A 22,848-nucleotide genomic window follows, 5' to 3' on the forward strand; every position below is an offset into this window, starting at 1 on the left:
GGGGTGCAGTGAACAAAATCCTTTTTGGGGTGCAGTGAACAACATCCTTTTTGGGGTGCAGTGAACACAATCTTTTTGGGGTGCAGTGAACAAAATCCTTTGTGGGGTGCAGTGAACACAATCTTTTTGGGGTGCAGTGAACACAATCTTTTTGGGGTGGAGTGAACAACATCCTTTTTGGGGTGCAGTGAACAAAATCCTTTTTGGGGTGCAGTGAACAAAATCATTTTTGGGGTGCAGTGAACACAATCTTTTTGGGGTGCAGTGAACACAATCTTTGTGGGGTGCAGTGAACACAATCTTTTTGGGGTGGAGTGAACAACATCCTTTTTGGGGTGCAGTGAACAACATCCTTTTTGGGGTGCAGTGAACACAATCTTTTTGGGGTGCAGTGAACACAATCTTTGTGGGGTACAGTGAACAGAATCTTTGTGGGGTGCAGTGAACACAATCTTTGGGGGGTACAGTGAACACAATCTTTGTGAGGTGCAGTGAACACAATCTTTGTGGGGTGCAGTGAACACAATCATTGTGGGGTGCAGTGAACTCAATCTTTGTGGGGTACAGTGAACACAATCTCATACTGAAGGTTTGAGGGTGCTGCCTGTTCCATACTCCCCCTACTCCTCATCTAGCCTTTTAGGGGTACAAACAATAGTAATTGGGGCCTAGTGTGGTTGTGTACGTGTGATATACATACACTTTTTTGGGATCATATTTTCTATTCCGCTATTTAATCAAAAACCTTTGGGGATCAGTTAAATTGGGGGATAGTCTGTGTTGGTACGTGTGAGAGAGATCCACCTTTCCAAGTTGTTGGGGTTCATCTCATACTTCTGAAGGTTTGAGGGTGCTGCCTGTTCCATACTCCCCCTACTCCTAGCCTTTTAGGGGTACAAACAATAGTAATTGGGGCCTAGTGTGGTTGTGTACGTGTGATATACATACACTTTTTTGGGATCATATTTTCTATTCCGCTATTTAATCAAAAACCTTTGGGGATCAGTTAAATTGGGGGATAGTCTGTGTTGGTACGTGTGAGAGAGATCCACCTTTCCAAGTTGTTGAGGTTCATCTCATACTTCTGAAGGTTTGAGGGTGCTGCCTGTTCCATACTCCCCCTACTCCTAGCCTTTTAGGGGTACAAACAATAGTAATTGGGGCCTAGTGTGGTTGTGTACGTGTGATATACATACACTTTTTTGGGATCATATTTTCTATTCCGCTATTTAATCAAAAACCTTTGGGGATCAGTTAAATTGGGGGATAGTCTGTGTTGGTACGTGTGAGAGAGATCCACCTTTCCAAGTTGTTGGGGTTCATCTCATACTTCTGAAGGTTTGAGGGTGCTGCCTGTTCCATACTCCCCCTACTCCTAGCCTTTTAGGGGTACAAACAATAGTAATTGGGGCCTAGTGTGGTTGTGTACGTGTGATATACATACACTTTTTTGGGATCATATTTTCTATTCCGCTATTTAATCAAAAACCTTTGGGGATCAGTTAAATTGGGGGATAGTCTGTGTTGGTACGTGTGAGAGAGATCCACCTTTCCAAGTTGTTGAGGTTCATCTCATACTTCTGAAGGTTTGAGGGTGCTGCCTGTTCCATACTCCCCCTACTCCTAGCCTTTTAGGGGTACAAACAATAGTAATTGGGGCCTAGTGTGGTTGTGTACGTGTGATATACATACACTTTTTTGGGATCATATTTTCTATTCCGCTATTTAATCAAAAACCTTTGGGGATCAGTTAAATTGGGGGATAGTCTGTGTCGGTACGTGTGAGAGAGATCCACCTTTCCAAGTTGTTGGGGTTCATCTCATACTTCTGAAGGTTTGAGGGTGCTGCCTGTTCCATACTCCCCCTACTCCTCATCTAGCCTTCTAGGGGTACAAACAATAGTAATTGGGGCCTAGTGTGGTTGTGTACGTGTGATATACATACACTTTTTTTGGATCATATTTTCTATTCCGCTATTTAATTTAACTGGGCCTCCATGCGAGACCTGTGTGCCTTGTTGCGCTGTTTTGAGTACTCCACCAACATGGCCAGTGGCAATGACGCCGTTCTCAGCTTAACTATCCCACTTCTATGCCTCCTTGAAAAAACAATTCGGGCGATGATGGAAGAGGATGTGGCACAGGATGAGGAGGAGGAGGAGGATGAAGAGGTAACATTTCCAAGGCTTTCAGGGCAGTCATTCGCAAGGGGCTCCGAGGGTGGGTTCCTGCACACGCAAACGCCAGGGACGCAATTGTCCAGCAGGGGCACAGTTCTGGAGGATGAGGAGGATGAGGAGGAGGAGGAGCTGGAGGAGGAGATGGAACCATGTTCACAGCAGGGTGGCACCCAGGCCAGCTCATGGCCATCACTGGTGCGTGGCTGGGGGGATACAGAGGACACGGACCATACACCTCCCACAGAGGACAGCCTTTCGTTGCCTCTGGGCAGCCTGGCACACATGAGCGATTACATGCTGCAGTGTCTCCACAACGACCGCCGAGTTGCCCACATTCTAACTTGTGCTGATTACTGGGTGGCCACGCTGCTGGATCCCCGTTACAAGGACAACGTACCGTCCTTAATTCACTCACTGGAGCGCGATCGCAAGATGCGCGAGTACAAGCGCACGCTGGTAGACGCCATGCTGCTGGCATTCCCATCTGACAGCGGGGCCACAGTGGAAGCACAAGGCAGAGGAGGAGGAGGAGGAGGTCGCCAACGCAACCAGGGCACCGCCAGCACCTCAGAAGGCAGGGTTAGCATGGCCGAAATGTGGAAAAGCTTTGTCAGCACGCCACAACAAACAGCAGCACCAGCAGCTCAGATGGAACGTCTTAGCAGGAGGCAGCATTTTACCAACATGGTGGAGCAGTATGTGTGCACACGCCTACATGTAGTGAATGACGGGTCTGCCCCCTTCAACTTCTGGGTCTCCAAATTGGGCACATGGCCTGAGCTTGCCCTTTACGCCTTGGAGGTGCTGGCGTGCCCTGCAGCCAGTGTATTATCTGAACGGGTATTTAGCACGGCTGGGGGCGTTATAACAGACAAGCGCAGCCGCCTGTCCAGAGACAATGTGGACAAGCTCACGTTCATTAAAATGAACCAGGCATGGATCCCACGGGACTTTTCCGTACCTTATGCAGAATAGCAATGGATACCGACCTTACCCACCCATTGTTCCATTTTTGCTCTTTCTCACTCTTTTGGGGTGTACCCTCATTTAAAATTTGTGAAAAGAAGCAGTGTTGGCTACCTCGTCCTCCTCCTCAGGGCCAGATTAATGTAGGGGCTATTGGAGCTGCAGCTCCAGGCCCCTACCTTTTATATAGGCCCCGGGTTGGCCATATTCACTGTTACCGCTCTTCTGTCACTTGTAAACACAGAAGTCTGGCTTCTATGCTCGCTTCCCCAGGCAGCACCCTCAGAACCTCCCCACACAGCGTGAAGGCCGGACAAGGAGGGACAGTTGGCGATGCATGGATGTGTTTATGGGCTTCAGAGACAGCATCCCATGTTGAATTAGGCATGCATGGCTGCACCCTTCCTCCTCTGGGTGCATGGCAAGGCACGGCCCTAAGGCCCTTCAAAATCCTCAGCACCAAGCCCATGATGCTGTTAATCCGGCCCTGGTCCTCCTCCACCGCCGCTTCCACCTACACCGCCCATAGGTGTGCGCAGCCTATTGCATTAAGGTGTGCACCCCAAAGTTGAAATACACATGCATGTGTTTGCCAGCAGGGAGAGTAATGTATCGGGGCCATGTACCTGTAGGCAAGGAGAAATAGAGCAGAGCAGGTCCCAGGGAGATCTTTCCCATCTCCTCACTGGCAATGCTATGTGCCCTAGGTGATTAGGGTGTGCCCAGGCACACCCAGCACACCCTGTGCGCACGCCTATGTCACCGCCACATCCACCACCACCTTAACCTCCCTCCTACTCCATATGGGCCTCGTCCTTCAGAGATGAAGAAGAACATTGTTTTATTTTTCTGTTTTTTTTTGTTGTTTTAAGTTATTTCCCTATCCACATTTGTTTGCAGAGCACTTGCCATGCTCTTAATTACGTTTTGCTGCCATTTGCAGCACTCTAGCCCTTTCCTTTGGTGTTTTAGAGCCATTTTAGTGCCTTAAAGTTCGGGTCCCCATTGACTTCAATGGGGTTCGGTGTCCGGGAAAAGTTCGGTAAAAGTCCGGGACACGGACCCGGACTTTTTTTTAAAGTTCGGCCGAACCCGTCGAACACGGACATCTAGGTGTTCGCTCAACCCTACCAGTGAAATCTTTGCTCCTAGTGACAAAGATAGATTTTGCAGTGTTAAACAAAATGATAATGTTTATCGAAACATTTTGAAGACATAGTACAGAGCACAAGGACACTATCCAGAGCTGGATCACCCAAAAGGCAACATGGGCAGGAGCCTAGGGCTCAGTGAATGTTCCAGAGGATCAGCTACACACTCCATGCTCCTGCAGGGAACCAGGGGAAAAAAACGTGAACCTACCTGACATTTCACTCGGGACGATGTGCTTGAAACTAGTTGGTATCTGATGGGGTGGATCATGTCAGAACAAACAATTCACGTGGAGTGTCTTTCTTGCACCTATTGGAATTCAGAAGGGATAGGGAGGGCAGGAAAGCTACTACCTTGCCTAGTGCCTCATACTGCCTTAATTCATCTCTGATACAGTTTCATGTACAAATGGAATATATGGTTTCGGTAGGTGTAAAAAATTCCCAACCTCAGTACATCGTAAATACAGTCCTGATTTTGTTATGTTTATTGGACAAGTATAACCCACACATTTTTATTTTTATGTCATGTTCTTGTCTGATGATCTGGCACAGGACGTTATGTACCAGATCTCTGTGAATGCCTGTGTCTACTAGGCATTGACAAAAAAATGTGTATTTTGCCTTCTTATGCTCTCTATAAAGATGCTGCCAGTTCCTTCTCTAATGTTTCTCAGATGTGCTATTCTGTTAGCATTACACAGCAGTAATATTTATATAACACATTTAAACCCAACTGAACGTTTTAGTTTAAATCAGCAAAACACATTCCTAGTGGATTAAAACAAATGGTGTTCAAAGTCTTACCGTTTGTTTTCTTTGAAAAGTAGCTGCAACCTGCAAAGACTTTGTGTAGCAGTCTTTATGCATAGGTCCAACACCCCACTAGCTGAATCAGAGCCAGAGCTCTCCAAACATCAGAAAGAATAGGCTTAAATGAGCTGTAATAAATGGGGAGCTATACTATAGGTCTGACTCAGAGAGTCAGGCCCTTCTTTTCAGCTTACTGGCAGGGGACAGGCTTTTCTTCACAGGCTGTGGCTGCTTTCAGTAAGACATTTAACACCTTTTGTTTTGATGTTTTTAGCTGATTTAAACTGAAGGTTAAAGCAGGTCTCCACCCAGAAGGGGAAGCTCCGCTTGTTTGCAACCTCCTTCCTCCACTACCACATTTGCCACTCTTTTTTGGAAGAGCGGGTACATAGTTTTGACAGGTACCCGACTCCACTTCCGCTTTGGCGATCTAAGCCAAAGGCTTGTCCCCCCCCCCCTTCCCTGCAGCCTTCTGGGACACATCACAGGTCCAAGAACACTACGGGACCATTCACAGTGCAACTCACATATGTGAAGTAGGCAACAGGGTGTGAAGCCGCAAGGCTTCACTTTCTGTTTATCTTTTTAGAGATGCTGTAGCCTGTCCCCGAAGCCAACTGAAGAATAGTCCCGGGTGAGGACATTGCTGGATCCCTTGACAGGTAAGTGTCCTTATACAGTATTAAACGTCAGCAGCTACAAGTACTGATTTTTACTTATTTTTAGGGGAGACTGAAGCTTCTCTTTGTTGTTCTCTAAAGCTAAATTTAAAGTTATATTGTAAAGGTTTTTCCAAAACACTTTACTTTCAATGATAGTGGCAAACAGGACAAACAACTCCTTAACGGGGACACAGACAGCAAAAGCCACTTGACCTCCTGAAGGTCCCCCCCCCCCCCTGTCACCTGTGACATGACCAGTGACATGACTGTGACATGACCTGTGACTTGACCTGTGACATGATTGTGACATGACCTGTGACATGACCTGTGACATGACCTGTGACATGCCTGTGCCATGACCTGTGACATGCCTGTGACATGACCTGTGACATGACTGTGACATGACCTGTGACTTGACCTGTGACATGACTGTGACATGACCTGTGACATGACCTGTGACATGCCTGTGCCATGACCTGTGACATGGCCTGTGACATGACCTGTGACATGCCTGTGCCATGACCTGTGACATGACCTGTGACATGACTGTGACATGACCTGTGACATGACTGTGACATGACCTGTGACTTGACCTGTGACATGACTGTGACATGACCTGTGACATGACCTGTGACATGCCTGTGCCATGACCTGTGACATGGCCTGTGACATGACCTGTGACATGCCTGTGCCATGACCTGTGACATGACCTGTGACATGACTGTGACATGACCTGTGACATGACCTGTGACATGACTGTGACATGACCTGTGACTTGACCTGTGACATGACTGTGACATGACCTGTGACATGACCTGTGACATGCCTGTGCCATGACCTGTGACATGGCCTGTGACATGACCTGTGACATGCCTGTGCCATGACCTGTGACATGACCTGTGACATGACTGTGACATGACCTGTGACATGACCTGTGACATGACCTGTGACTTGCCTTTCTTTTACCGCGTTTTTTGCCGCAAAGCAATACCTATCACATTTTTCTTTTTGCGCCCCCCCCCCCAAAAAAATTTTGAGCACCAGCCGCCACTGAACTGTTCACATCCGTCAATTGCGTTTCAGTTGCGGTTTCAAAAGTTGCTGCATTTTTGGTGCATGCTTGGTGGGTGTGGCCCTTCACACTGATCTGGTTTTGATGTGCTATTGTTAAGGTGTGAAGAGTTCCATTTAAAGGGATGCATATTGCTACCACTTTTCTTCCGCTTTTTTTTAAGGCCCTGGCTCACACCTATGCAGGTTGCAGTTTGCATATTCCAGATGCATTTTGCATTTTTCAATACATGTTTTTGATCCATTAAGTGTCTATGGAACCAAACACTAGAAAAAAATTTCCTTTGCTCTTTCTATAAAATGCACATATGTGAATGTGGCCCATAGGAAATCATGGTAAATGGACTGCATTGTGTTTTTGCAAATCTGAAAATGCACTAAAAATGCATGTGTGAACCAGGCCTCACTGAACAACTGAACAAAAATGATTGATGTGAAAGCAGTCTTGGTTCAGTAATATCAGTACATGAGTCAATAGCACAATATATATACAGGTATTTACCTTTCCAGAAGATTTTATTCCTTTGAAGAGCGCAGCGGCGGTTATAATCCATGCCAGTAGCAGACAGAGCGCTAAGTGCCAAACCACTGTGCCTGTATCATCCATGCTACTTGATCGCTTCAGAGCTACTTTACTGAAAATACAAAAACATTTGCTTAAATATCCAAGAGTACCGTATTTAGCTTGCACCCAAAAGTTTCCATTTTTTTTGTTGTTTCCCCTTTTTCGCCACCCTGGAGAACTGAACAGAAGTTAGGGAGTAGAAATGCATGGGGGAGGAGTGCTATGGCTTTTAGGATAGGGTTACCAGACGTCCCTGGTTCCTGGGTACAGTGCCCAGACTGAGGATACTATCCCCGGACCAAGTCTGCTCCTGGTTTTGTTCCCGGAGCCGGATTGGATTTGAGTTTTGCTGCCCCATCTTATCTTCTTAACATTTGGTAGTCATTATCCAAAAAATTCTAAGAAGTATCTTTTTTTTATCTCATGAGCAAAATGTGAGAAATAACATATTTATCATACAATCATTCCATAAACACATATCACATACACTGCATATATAATTAGAGGAAAGTATGTCCAGGACAGGTACTGTAAGTGTCCTAATATTAAAAGTCAGCGGCTACAGTATGTGTAGCTGCTGACTTTAAGTTTTCGGAGGGGGAGACTGAAACACCGCTTTAAGGAGGTTAGATTTGTAAACAAAAACTTTACCATTCATTTTCAGCCATATTAGTATTATTTTCAGTTACAATTAAAATGTAAGTAAACCCTAAAAGTAATACTTTGAGTTGTTAAATATACCATGTGTACCATGTATCATATTTTGTTATATCTGTTTGATAGGTGCATAAAATATATATTTTGCTCATGTCAGAAAAAAAGTTGACACAGTATCTGTCTTCTACACAGATGGCAGATGACAGCTGGGTTCAGGGCCAGATTTAGACCTTGGGGGGCTCGGGGCAATTCAGGTTTGTCCCCTCATACACATAGTTGGTTTACATTCTCAATGACAGTTCTACATTTTCCAAAATGCAGGAAACAACATCATTCTGTGGTCAATCATTCACAGAGACATGAAGTTATAGGCTAACTTCCTTAAAGTAGAACTAAAGTCAAAACTTTTTTTTCATTTTGGATAGAGTAAGGGAGGGATATACCCCATGTCAATTTTTTTTTTGGCCATCTGTGTCCTGTTACGGAGATTTTTCCCATAGCCAAACAGGAAGTAAGAGGACATCCCTGAAAATTAGGGAATTCCTTTGGGACCCCCAGGTCACCAGAACTAGTGTACCCATTGGAAGATTTCCCCTCTAATACTTTTATCGGGACAACCCAAAATTTGGGATTTTCTTTACTTTTACTTTCAATGATAATGGTAAACAGGGCTCATAGGGAGGGTGAATCTCCCGATGGAGGCACAGAAAGCAATAAAAACAGGTGTTCTAATCCCTCTCCCCCTCTATCCAAAAATTAAAAAAAGTTTTGCCATTAGTTATACTTTAAAGGATAAGTCCGCCCTTAAATTGAAATTCATGCACCTCTACGATCTAACACTAACCTATCTAGCACTGTAAAGAAAAAAATCAGTATACTTACCTTTTTTGAAGCCGATCTGACCCGATCCCCAGCAACAGAAGCTCTGCAGAGGAAATGGCCATCAACGGCTTTGAAATGAATGGGAAGGGACATCACCCACAGACTTACTATGGGGCTTCTGTTGTTGGCTGTGTCCTCTGCACCCGCTTCCACAGCAAACCTGCGGCTGACAGCTCAGCGTGGGATCTGCTTCAAAAAAGCTAAGTATACTGATTTCTTTTTTACAGGGCTAGATTGTTTTTTTTTTTGTTTAATATATGTTTATTGAAGAAGAAAGTGCAAAACAAATAATGAACCAGGCGTAAAATATACAGAGGAACAACGAGACTAATAAAAATATTGCTGTTGCGACAGCGTGTTACATAAAAAAGATATCAGCAGGACAATTTGAGCATAAATTTGTATGAACAACAACAATACAGATCGAAGTATCATTCCTCATGTAGAATTTGTAAAAGGATAGAAACAGGAGGAGGAGCAGAGGAAAGGCAAGAGAGGGAAATGAGAAAGAAGGGGATAGAGTGGGATATAAGAAGAAAGGTGAATAGTGAAGGGGAGGAGAAAATATGCAGGCCGTGGGTGTCAAGTCCAAAATAACATGACATGGACTAAAAGAAGGGGGGGGGGTGGTTTCTGGAAGAGAATAGAGAACAGCACACAGGTAATATAAGTCAGGCAGTGCAGAAACAAAGGGAACACCGATACTGTACAATACAATTACTATACAATATACTCAGGACCACAATCAGTAAATGGCATTGCAAACTTAGACAGCATTGCGTGGTGGGGACTCAGAGGGGTCTGAAAAAAGAATGGACAGATATGAAGTTGTAGTTTTGAACGTGGACCATTGAGACCAAGTTACTAGAATGGAATCCAATTTGTCACGGGATATGTGGGAAAGTTCTTAAAATTGGCAGACCTCTTCAATTTTTCTCAACTAATGACCAATAGAAGGGATGGTTGGTTCACCCCACAAGGTAGGAATGAGGGCCTTGGCTGAGTTCAGCAAGTGTGGTATAATTGAGCGTTTGTAGCGGGATATCGGTTGGGTGGTAAAATGTAGTAACATATCTAACAAAGAACAGTGTTGCCCCAGACAAATATGTGTATAATACAATGAATAAACAAAGTATAATATAAGTAATTTAAAAATAATATTAGCAGTGCAAATCATAAATAGTGCAAAAACACAGTAACTGAAAAAAGTCCATCAAATAAATCGCATAATCCAGATATGGTGACACCTCCGTGAATGTGACAAGGTACCCTTCACCATCTAAAGTGGCCTCTCACCTTGTTCCTAGACCCGGAAACCACGGGTCAATAACAGCTTTTACCCTCACTGGGGAATACAAGATGTTAGTCCACAAACAGGGGGGCTGATTTAGGGTTCCACCTCCGATCACGGATGACATATAGAAGGAGTAAAAGGAAAGAATCTAGTGCTCTCTGCTTCATTAAATAAGGTATTTTATTAAGTAAATAGCCGCAATTACAAGAAAAGCACTCGGCAGTAAATAATAATTGTAAGCAGTTTAGTGAGGGATAAATCCATGTCAGTCTGAGGGTCTTTAAGGGTTACTGGACTCAGACTGACGTGGATTTATCCCTCACTAGACTGCTTACAATTATTTACAACAAGTTGTGACGCGCAAGTGTATGACGTAACGCGTATGGGGGTGGAGATTCATACGGACGAGCGCGATCTGACAGCACGGCTCTTCAACTCACACATGTTATGCCTGTATAGCTTGCACAGGCTTGGATTGTGCTGTATCATGTGAGTCATATTTTTATTACTACAATAAAGGGTATCCATACAGTGAGCACTTAGATCTGTTGGTATATTTTTTTACATGCCATTCGGTGGTGCTGAGCTCTGTACACCGGCAGTCCTGTGATTGGCTCCCAGGTTATTGGACCCACCTCTACCAAGGACGCATTGCTTTCTATATTTAGGTTTAAGGTGAGAGGCCACCTTGTGGCTATTGGTGGAGGTACCACGAGCACATAGTGGATAGAGACATCTATCAAGCACCTTATATACAAAGCTTGCACCAGTGGATATTTATGGACTTTCTTTGAGCACGTCTCATGCACTTTATTTTGCATCTTTTGTCACATATGCACTTATGAAATTGTGGGATATTATATAGTTGCATAGTTGCAGCAGGTTTTGTTCCAAGTAGCAATTTCAGAGGTTTTGGTGCGTTGGATCGAACAACATGGTGTAGGAGAAGGGGGCCTCCAGGTGACCAGGCACGAAAACTAACATCCATTGAGCCGTGTACAAAATAAGTGTGATGTAAGAGGGGCATAAGGGGGAGTTAAACTTCCAGGAGTGTTTTTTGTGAAGCGAATCCCACACCGCTAAGGTAGAGGTAGTCAAAGGTGAGGTATAGGGGGAGAGAGCCCTAGTCTTACGGGGGATCCACGGAACCACAGCAAGATCAACATTACTCAGCTCATATTCAAGCTGTACCCATACTTTAGATTTAGTGGAGTATTTCCAGTCGATCACTCGAGACAAAGAGATAAATAAGTGAAAATACTCTCTCACATTAGGGAGTGCAAGCCCCCCAGAACGCTTTGAGCGATAAAGAGTCGCCCTGGCTATCCTGGAGAGACTGCCTTGCCACACATAAGCCGAAATAAGTGATTGCAAAAGAGAGAAGAATCCTACAGATACACCCAGCGGCAACATCTGACAAACAAAAAGGAAGCGGGGGAGAATGTTCATTTTCACTATATTAATTCTGCCTAGCCAGGAGTGAGAGAGGGGGGCCCACCTACGCAGATCGTACCTAACCCTATTCAGTAGGGGGATATAGTTATGATGGAAAAGGGAGCGTAGTTGGGGAGTGAGAAAGATACCTAGGTACTTCAATTTGTTTAGTAAACCAACTAAAGGGGAAATGTGGGAGCAGTGAGTCCACTAGCGGGTGGGGGATATTAATGTTGAGAATTTCAGATTTTGACAAATTAATTTTACAATTTGAGAGTTTGTCGAAAGTCGCCGAAGGCCGTCATGAGACTGGGAAGAGAGATCTGTGGTTGCTGAATAAAAAACAAGATGTCATCAGCGTAGGCAGCATATTTATGCGTCCTGTGACCTACTGTGATTCCAAGAATAATGCCATGAATGTCCTGGGCTTGTCTGATCATTACGAGAAATGGTTCAAGAGAGATGGCAAACAACAGGGGAGACAAGGGCCATCCCTGCCGAGTGCCATTGCCTAATGTGAAGGGAGTGCTCAGTACCCCAGTTATGCGGACCTGTGCTGATGGGTGAGAATATAGGGATGCAATGTGACATAAGGCCCTCGGGCCTAAGCCAAAAAATCTCAATACGGTCAGCAAGTACTCCCAGTCCATCCTGTCAAACGCCTTTTCGGCGTCAGTCAATAAGAACAGGGTGGGCTGGGAGTGAGTGCAGACAAAGTTACATAGTTACATAGTTACAGTAGGTGAGGTTGAATAAAGACAATAGTACATCCAGTTCAACCTGTGTAGGTGTGTGTGGCTGTAATCATCTCACATAGCCCTGAATGTTCTGATCCTTGCGATGTATGTCTAAGAGTCTTTTGAAAGCCACCATACTACCCGCAGAAACCACCTCTTGTAGTAGAGAATTCCACAATCTTGTAGCCCTAACAGTAAAGAACCCCCCCCCCAGTTGCCTGAGGTTAAAACGCTTCTCCTCTAATCGCATTGTATGCCCTCGAGTACTTATGCAATCCCTTCAAATGAACAGCTTTTTTTCTATGCTGAGATCCCCATTGAGATATTTAAAAATTGCTATCATGTCCCCCCTCAGGCGTCTCTTCTCCAGGGAGAATAAATCAAGCGTTTGCAGACGCTCTTCATAATTAAGGTCCTCCAATCCCCTAATTAGTTTAGTTGCCCTTCTCTGGACTCTCTCCAGCTCCAACAGATCCCTCCTGAGGACTGGCAACCAGAACTGGACAGAATACTCCAGATGCAGTCAGACCAGAGTTTTATAAAGTGGAAGGATTATAGACTTATCTCTGGAATACATCCCTTTCTTTGTGCATGCTAATATTCTGCTGGCTTTGGCAGCTGCCGCTTGACACTGCATGCTATTGCCTAATCTATCATCAAACAAGACTCCCAGATCTTTCTCCATTTTTGATTCCCCCAAGGGTTCCCCTCCTAATGTGTATTGTGCTTTTATGTTTCTAGTCCCCAAGTGCAAAATCTTACACTTCTCCACGTTAAACCTCATTTTGCCAAGCCGTTGCCCACTCCGTTATTTTGTCCAGGTCATTCTGTAGGATATCTGCTTCATGCTGTGCAGTTATTGCCCTGGCCAATTTTGTGTCATCTGCAAAAACTGATAACGAACGAATCAGGGATAAAGAGCGAAGGGAATTGTCCCTAGCCTCCCTACCGGGGATGAACCCAGTTTGGTCAGCGGAGAACGGAAGGAGGGGGACAAGTCGATTAGCTAGGACTTTGGAATACAACTTGAAGTCTACATTCAAAAGGGATAAAGGGCGGTAGCTGCCACAGTCAGTTGGGTCTTTATCCAATTTAGGGATTACGGATATATGAGCAGACAGGGTCTCGGGTGGGAATTCCATTGATTCAGATATGGAATTTGCATAAGAGGTCAGATGGGGTAACAAGATATCGCCAAACGTTTTGTAGTAAGCGACGGTATAACCATCCGGGCCTGAAGTCTTGCCCGAAGGCGTCGATTTTAGGGCCCGTTGAAATTCTTCAACCGAAAAATCCTCTTCTAGTTTTAGCAAAGAGCATTTGGAAAGTTTAGGAAGGTTTGACCATATGTGTTTGAGTTTCTCAGTTAGTGAAAAGTGGCAAAGATCGCCTTCTACATTATAAAGTCGGTGATAGAAATCTTTAAACGTGTCGGAAATCTGTGGGGAGAAGGGAAGGAGGGTACTGTTGGCTAATTTAATCTTTTGAACAAAGGCAGCAGTTTTCATCTCTTTAAGGGATTGCGCTAACATTCTGTACGGTTTGTCGCCCCATTCATAACGTTTGTGAGAGATCAAATGAAGTTTACGTTTAGTGTCCTTGTCCAGGAGAGTCCTCAACGTCTCTTTCGCTCGAGTCAAAGCTTCGAGATTGGAGACATGTAGGGACAATTTATGGTCTTTCTCCAGCTCCGCCACTTGACGCAGTTGCTCTGTGATCAATTGGCCATGCTCTCTCTTTTTCCGTGCCCCAAGCTCCAGGAGTTTCCCCTGCATGGTAGCCTTTTGAGCTTCCCACAACAGAGAGGGTGAAGTCTCAGGGGACCCATTCTCATCAAAGTATAGTCGTAGCGCCTTGGACAAAATCGCAATGTCCGTTGGATTGGTTAGGAGGGAGTCATTGAGCTTCCAACTGTTGGAGAGGGCGGGAAGAGAGGGCAAGGTCACGGTCACTGATACAGGTGCGTGGTCAGAAATGGTAGAGCAGCCAATAGAAGCAGATTGCAGTAATGGTAATTGCAAATGGTCCACAAAAATATTGTCTATCCTGGAGTAACATTTATGAGTCTTAGAAAAGTGGGAGTAATCCCTATCTTTAGGATGCAGGATGCGCCAGACATCCACCAGTTGTAAATCAAGTAATTTCTTTTTGACCGCAGAAATCTGCTTAAAAGGAATAGTGGAACGGCCATGAGAAATGTCTAAAACAGGGTCAAGGGTCATATTTATGTCTCCAGCCACTACCACCGGGCCCTCAGTGAACCCCGCCAACTTAGACAGTGTTTGTGACAGGAAGGAAGATTGGGCATGATTAGGACCATAAACCCTTAATAAACAAAAAGCGATCCTGTGGGTCCGAATACATTGAGGACAGTTGAAAAGGGGTGCTTTTATTGAACCCAATGGCGACCCTTTTAGCTTTATTAGTGGGCGAGAGACTATAATACCATGAGGGAAAATAAGCAGAGGATAGCTTAACATTCGTGGTAAGGGAAAGGTGAGTTTCCTGTAGAAAGGCTATGGAGAAGGAAGCTTTGTGGAGTTCTCTGTATACCTGATGGCGTTTTTGTCGAGTGTTCAAACCTTGCACATTATACAATACAATCTTTATAGTCGCCATTGGGTTCCAGTAACGCCCCTCTCCTCCAGAAGCACACACCTGGGCCTGCAAGAAAGGAGAGCAAAGAGGTAGGAAAGAAAGAAAGATGGGGAAGGAAGAGAGAGTCGGAAAAAGCAGAACATGGAAAAATGTAAGAACATTATGCAAAATAAAAGACAAGTGGGACACATAGTACCATCACACTGCAAGCTGCAGTGGTCCCCTGGGGGACGAGGCAACCAAGGAGTAAAACCCGAACACCTATCCGGAGCATCCCAGGATGAACAGGTACCCCCGACTACCTCCACCCCCAAAAGGAGACGTGAAACATGGTGAATACCGGGAACCGAGAACTAGGCCGCCCAGGTGGAGCCAGCAGCCATAACCCAGCAAACAAAAACATGATAAAAGAGAAAACAAATGAAGAACCTCTGGCAAATAAAGAATATGAACAAAGAAATAACATAGACCCCCAGACATCTATGAGACTCAGTGGCGAATATGAGACCATATAATTACCTTCAACTATGTAGTACAAGGGACTGCCTGATTGCATACAAATTGAAAGTGTTTAGGTCTAACCTCCTATTATATGGTTTTGGTAAGTCTGAAGAAAAAAATCGAAAGAAAATTGTATAGTGTGTATCCAGCTTTAGTATCAGTGCAGGACAGGGGAAGTCATTTTGGAGTAGCTCTAGGCTTATGAAATGAAGAGGGTGCAGAGGTACGCCGCTTCTTCTAAGTAGTTTTGCGCCATGCAGACTCCTGGGTGAAAGAGAAGGTGGGAATACAATCATGCCAAACTGGAAGGTCCAATGGCAGCATACCCATTTCCTGCAGGAAGGATGGGAGATCTTCCAGGAAGCACAGCTTGGCAGAATGATCATTCTTCGTAGCTATTAAACAGGAGGGGAACCCCCACCTATAAGTGGAACCGTTAGCCGGCAGTTGTTCCAGAAGAGGCTTTAGTGCCCGCCGGCGCTTAAAGGTCTCTTTGGAGAGGTCTGGTAATATGTTAAGAGGGGCTTCGTCAAAATCAACCACTTGTGTGCCTCGGAGCTTGGACATAATTGTATTTTTATCCTCAAAGTAGTGTAATCTGCAAATTACATCGCGTGGCAAGTCGGTAGACAAACTGCAAGGGCGCAGGGCACAATGTTTGCGGTCAAAGCGCAGGGGTCAGTGGGCCACAGAATAGAGTTGAAAACGCCCCTTACTGTGTCCTCAAGGTCGTTGTCTCTAGTAGCCTCTGGTAAAACCCTGATACGCAGATTGTTCCTGCGATTACGATTCTTGAGGTCCTCCAATTTGTAGAGAGCGGAACGGTGAGCAACTGCCAGCTGTGTCACTTTCTCGCCTGACAAGGGGCGAAGATTAGGGGTCTTAAAAGGCATCGCCAGAGGTCAGATGGCTGGGAAGAGTCGGGCTCTTTCTAAGCAGAGTCGGGCTCTTTCTAAGCACCTTCACTTGGCACCATGCAAAAACCATGCCCCTGGGCTAGATAGGTTAGTGTTAAATCGTGGAGATCTACAGATGCAGGGATTTTAGTGTTAAGCTTGATTCCCATCTATGCATGTTGCTTTTGAGCGTTTCAGCAGTGCTTTTTGCTGTGCTTTCTGCGGTTTTTAATTTGCCGCAAATTACATTTTGCATTTTTTTTACATTTGCTGTATATATCCGGTTGCTAAGAAGTGGTCTGGGAAGCCGGCCGCCACATCCTTAACAACCGATGTGCCATCAGCTTTCAGCCAGTCCTCCACATGCTCCCCTCAGATTTATTGCTTTGCGGCAATCTCCGCCCACTGAGACAGCTACAAGCCCGGGTGCGCTATTGGCCAGATTTCCTCCACTGTCCAACAAGAGCTCTCATTGGATACAGTGGGGAGACCCCCCAGACTCAACAGACCACACCTGAAGCACATGACAGTCTAACTAAATGATCAGGCCCCCCCTGATAAGCAGACAGGGCCACATATATACTTTTCCTAGCACCTACCTAGGAGGGTGCTACATCTTAATGTCACTTTACAGCCCAACTCTGGGCAAAGAAAAAGTTTTTCCCTCCAGTTAACTGCTCATTTTGTCCAGGGGATAGGAGAGAAAACCTTAAACTCACCCGGTCCTCCAAACAGTGTTCCACCACAATCCAGCGTTGGGCTGTTCCTGACATCTTCACATCCAAAGCAGGTCTGTGGGCTTGATGATTTCAGGAACAGTCCACTACTCAAGACCAATAGACAGTGGGGGGCGCAGGAGCTGCAGGGATTGGTCTTGTGTGGAGAGGATCGGAGGATAAGGTAAGTATATCACCTTTCTCCTGTCCCCCAGACAAACATGAGCACCTAACCCTTGCAGTATGGGCACAGCTCCAATGTAAGGGAAAACTTTTTTTTTGCCTGGAGTTAGGCTTTACATTTTATGGTCCTGTTCACTGTCTGGTACGATGACCTTACATGATCCATCTACATGGATCTCTTAAATTGCATAAAAAAATACATACTGTAACAAGCTCATTCCTGATTTCAGAGCATCACATTTAATGAACAAATATTTCCAGGTCTTCCTGTCTCTTTGTGACTTACAATTCCCTCCAGGCAAACAAGTAAATACACAGACGAAATATATATATGGGAACTGCTTTGCCTGCCAAAGTATTTGTTTTTCTGTCTATCCAGTTTTGAGATTTACACAGCTTTGTCACACAGCACAGCCCTGCCTGGTACCTGATTTTTCTCTGTAGCACTTGTAGGCAGGTGGCATACTGTCAGTTTAGTTAGCGTGACTTTCCAGGTAAGGGGAAGGGGTTAATATTTTACTGCCTTCCCGGTGTGTTCACAGGCTTTTTGCTGGGGTTCAGCTTCCCTCCTGTGTTGTATAAAATGGGATAAGGTCTGGATCAAAAGACAGCGCTGAAAGCTGAAAATTGGCCTGGGCAGGAAGGGGGTAACGGTGCCCAGTAAGCAAGTGGTTAAAGAGGAACTTGTACATTAGTGCTGCACGCTAGTGGCCCATCACTGAGTTGAAGACTGTTTTAATATTTGATTCTTCACATGACCGCCCCGGTTCCAGGCATTGATGAGCATACCTTCGGGTGAGATGTTACTCCACGTGCACCCCACCCACAAGCTTAGCAGCAGCTTCAAGTTTTGTCCCTCCCCATCCTGTGATTGGACAGTAAAGGGAGAAGCAGAAGACTGATGATCTAATCTCTCTGTCACACTGCTTTTACCTTCTGTTAACTAATTCCTTGCCCGGCAGCACACCTGAATGCCATTTTCTTCTATCTCCTATCTGCTGTAAAGAACTGCAGAAGTCTGATACCAAGCACACTGCTTGCATTTAGAAATACATTTAACCACTTTACCACCGGAGGATTTTGCTGTGTTCCGTCCAGGCCACTTTTTGCGATTCGGCGCTGTGCGACTTTAACTGACAATTGCGCGGTCATGCGACGCCGTACCCAAACGAAATTTACGTCCTTTTTTTCCCACAAACAGAGCTTTCTTTTGGTGGTATTTGATCACCTGTGCGATTTTTACTTTTTGCGCTATAAACAAAAAAAAAAGCGTTTATTTTGAAAAAATAACAATATTTTTAACATTTTTTTATATGAAATTCCCCCCAAAAAAGATGTAAAAACCAATTTTTTTAAAAATTTTTGGCCAATTTGTTTTCTGCTACCTATGTTTGGTAAAAAAAATCACAATAAGCGTATTTTGATTGGTTTGCGCAAAAGTTATTGCGTTTACTAACAAAGGGAAAGATTTCTGTCATTTTTGGTGTTTTTTTTTTTAACGCGTAATGGCGGCGATCTGCGATTTTTTTTGCGGGACTGCGACATTGCGGCGGACAGATCGGACCCTTGACTGACATTTTTGACACTTTTGGGGGTACCAGTGACATTACTGCAGTAATCAGTGCTATATATATGCACTGTTACTGTAAAAATGACACTGGCAGGGAAGGGGTTAATTTTATTGGAGAGGGAGGGGTTAATGTATGCCTGGTGCTTACTGACGTGTAGGGGGGGAGGTGACTGAGTGAGTCATGGACAGATCGGATGTCCAGCTATGCTGAACAGTCCGATCTGTCACTCCCTGTCACTATGGAGATCCGCCCGCTGTGTTTACACACAGCAGGCGGATCTCCAGACTCGATCCCCGGCGATCGGGTAAGAGCAGCGGCGATCGCCGCTGCTCCTCCCCTGGCCCGACTCCCGCTGTGAATGAAAACTACGTTGTCAGACGATAACGAGCCACTCTGCTGCAGTAATATTACTGTGAGCAGTCGTAAAGTGGTTAATGATGTATTCAAACAAGCAGGGGAGGGGAGAAGAGAAGAGAGCAGCGTCACCTCAGTAGATTATAAAAGATGATTTATTGCACAAAGACAATTAAAAACTCACAAGGCATATGTGAAAGACCAGCATGATATGTGTTCATCTGCTCCACTTGGGATAGAGCCGGGAAGATGGGAAGACCAGCCTCTCGTCCCGGCTGAGTCGGTGGTATCCAGCACTTCCTGGTTGCTGGGCAGTCTCCCTGCAGCATCCCAGGTCAGATCCAGCGGTGGCAGGCAGATGCTCACATTCGGAACATGCGTGCTCCTTCCTCAGGCTCCTTCGTCAGGCCATATGCTTGCCACCGCGGGATCTGACGTGGGAACCTGCAGGGAGACTGCCCAGCTACCAGGAAGTGCTGGATACCACTGACACAGCCGGGACGAGAGGCTGTTCTCCCCATCTTCCCAGCTCTATCCCAAGCGGAGCAGATGAACACATATCATGCTGGTCTTTCACATATGCCTTGAGAGTTTTTAATTGTCTTTGTGTAGTAAATCATCTTTTATAATCTACACTGAGGTGGCGCTGCTCTCTTCTTCCCCTCCCCTGTGTCAGTGGTATCCGGCACTTCTTGGTTGCTGGGCAGTCTCCCTTCAGCGTCCCACGTCAGATCTGGTGGTGGCAGGCAGATGCTCACATTCAGAGCATGTGTGTTCCTTCCTCAGGCTCCTTCCTCAGGCCATCTGCCTGCCACCGCTGGATCTGACATGGGAACCTGCAGGGAGACTGCCCAGCAACCAGGAAGTGCTGGATACCACTGACACAGCCAGGACGAGAGGCTGTTCTCCCCATCTTCCCGACTCTATCCCAAGTGGAGCAGATGAACACATATCATGCTGGTCTTTCACTGAAGTCCGCTCTCTACTGATATCACAGAAGTTGGTCCAGGCTCCATGTCATCCTGACCACAGAGTCGGGATCTGCCATATCCCTGGACCGACACCTGGCTTAGCCTCTCAGTGAGCCACTAAAAGCTGAGCCGGCCACTCCCTGCCCCTCCACAGCACAGTGCTCCAGTGAGTGAGGAGGGGGCAGAGCAGAGAGCACCTGACTGACAATCAGCAGCTCTCTGCTCACAAGGCTGTGAGTACCGAACGATTGGCAGGGAGAGAGAGAGAGACAAGGCAAGCTTCTAAGATTATAGTAGTTATCATTCATCTGATTATTTTACTATTTGTCATTAAATCCAACCGCGACAAAAAAAAAAAAAAATATATATATATATATATATTTATTTATATACAGTATCCATGAAACTTACTCCCAGTATTGCTTGCTTGGTAGCTCTGTTGTGTTGTCTGAAATACAAGTCAGATTTTGTTCATGCACTGAAGACATGTTCATAGTTATTATAGCATTATTCAAAGTGACGTTGCAGAAACCTGGAAAACAAAACTTTCAGTTGTCATCTGAATTTTCATGATTTATACAGTTAAATCATATGATGAAAAGGCTTACTCACCATGTATGGTGCCTTGACAGCTACTATCTGCCCATTCATAGCAATCACCCCATGGCAGATAGCTTCGAAATGAAGAAAATAAATAAAATAAGCTGTAAGCAATAATGACATTGTAGTATATAGATACAAGGGTTGATATAATCACCATAGTATATCCAACACCTAGAATAAAAAAAGACAATACACTGATTTATAATATTTCTTATTAAAAGGAATATTTATGTAGTATAAATTAATAAACGGTACGTAAAACGTAAAACTGTAAAATGTAAGGATACATTTTAAATTGTGCCTAACATTGTTCCTGGAGCTTATTTTCAAAGATCATAGTTAAAAAATTATTGGTGAACAGCACATACTTAGACCTAGGTATTAGAATACTATGGATAATATGTACTTGTATAAGAGATTTTAAGGGAAGGGTTGGTATCAAAAAGTTTTGACACTAGTTTTGTAACATGCCAACAGATGGCGGTCACAGAAAGCACCAACCTTCATAAGTCAGTGTGCCAAAAGACATCGTCCAGTGTACATCAGGATCTGTACAACCAGTGCTATTCTGACCACATGTGTTACCACATTTGCTATTTTATCATGGACAGCAAGCTAGAACAAAGGGCAAATGTGAAACTTTGTATGAAACTGGGCACATCTGCCACAGGGACGTTTGTCATGATTTGACAGGTTTATGGCAATGCTGCAATGAGTTGTTCAAGGTGTTTTGAGTGTCAAGCGTGATTGTTCTCTGATGTAAATCATGAACAAGTTGCCAAATGGTTTTGATATTTTTGGGGGTTGAGCTCATTGAAGGTCTTCCTGATCTCTCATTGTCTTCCAGTGATGTTCTTCTGATCTTGAAGCATGGGTGCCACTCAAAACACCTCAAACAACTCATTGCAGCATCACCGTCATTGTCAGCATTGACATCTTTGCTTTCCATGATGAAATAGCAGACGTGATAAAGCACATGGTCAGAACTGCACCAGTTGCACAGCTCTCGATGTATACTGGACAATGTTTTTTGGCACACTAACTTATGAAGGTCAGTGCTCTGTTGGCGTGTTACAAAACTAGTCTCAAAACGTTTTGACTCCACCTCGTATTTATCATGCTATCTTTTCACATGGTTATTTTCTATTACTAAAGTGGAGTTCCATCCACATCAGAGGTCCCAGAAGATTGCCTGGCCACTGTGAAGCCGCAAGCTGTCACAGCCGGGTGGCCACACTTGTAATGCCAGCGCCGGGGAGAGGCGAGAGAGAGGAGCGAGGCTTTGGGTGGCCACACCACTGGATCGTGGGACAGGTGAGTGTGTGTTTAATAAAAGTCAGCAGCTACACTTTTTGAAGCTGCTGACTTTTAATTAACCTAAAAACTACTGGAACTCCACTTTAAGGTTTTTATAATTAAGCATTGCATTTAGCCTACCAGGTTATGAACTATAATAAATTGATGTATACTGAAAAATAATAGGATTTAAGTACTCTTTACAAATTCAATCACCTTTACCATACTTCTTTTTTGGAGTTTCATGCTTTTACATGGGTACAAAACTTATTTTTCAAAAATTCTTGGGAGGTGGTTTAAAAGCTCTTGTATTATAATTCAAACAAATTCCCGTTTTGCTTTGAGTTCCTCACAGAATCTAATCCTGACAATGCCATGATCAATAATTAAAAAGTTAGGTTTGTATACCAAAATAAGTTAGGCCCCCTTTGACTATTCCACATTCTCATTCTCTAGGGCAGGTTGTCAGCCACACAACTCAGGGACCTCATAGTTATTTGCAAATAATAACCTCTTGTTAATCAGCCTGATCTGTCTTTATTATTGCATTAGGTGAATTGATATTCTTATTTCTGTAATTTTAAAACATGAGCTTCTTATATATAGGAACCTGACACGATAACAATATAGGAAGCTGCCATGGCTGACTTGATTTACAAAAGTACATGCTCCAGAGCTGTTCTCTTTATACATTTTTCACTACCTGGTTTTCCTGACTTAGAACAAGGCTATATACTGTATATATAT

At 44.6% G+C, this 22,848-nt stretch overlaps 1 protein-coding gene across 1 annotated transcript in view; it reads right to left on the bottom strand.

The window, feature by feature from the left end:
* Positions 1–22,848, bottom strand: part of LOC309560917 (sodium- and chloride-dependent neutral and basic amino acid transporter B(0+)-like) — an 84,456-nt gene that overhangs the window by 20,180 nt on the left and 41,428 nt on the right. Inside the window, exons 4-6 of the mRNA XM_082264607.1 lie at positions 20,815–20,976; positions 20,614–20,734; positions 7,346–7,478 (exon numbers count right to left, since the gene is read on the bottom strand). Coding sequence (XP_082120733.1) covers positions 7,346–7,478; positions 20,614–20,734; positions 20,815–20,976 — 416 coding nt within the window. The remainder of the gene's footprint in view (positions 1–7,345; positions 7,479–20,613; positions 20,735–20,814; positions 20,977–22,848) is intronic.

Source organism: Pelophylax lessonae (genome assembly GCF_965119305.1).
Source record: "Pelophylax lessonae genome assembly, chromosome: 7".
In the NCBI taxonomy this organism is placed as follows: Eukaryota; Metazoa; Chordata; class Amphibia; order Anura; family Ranidae; genus Pelophylax; species Pelophylax lessonae.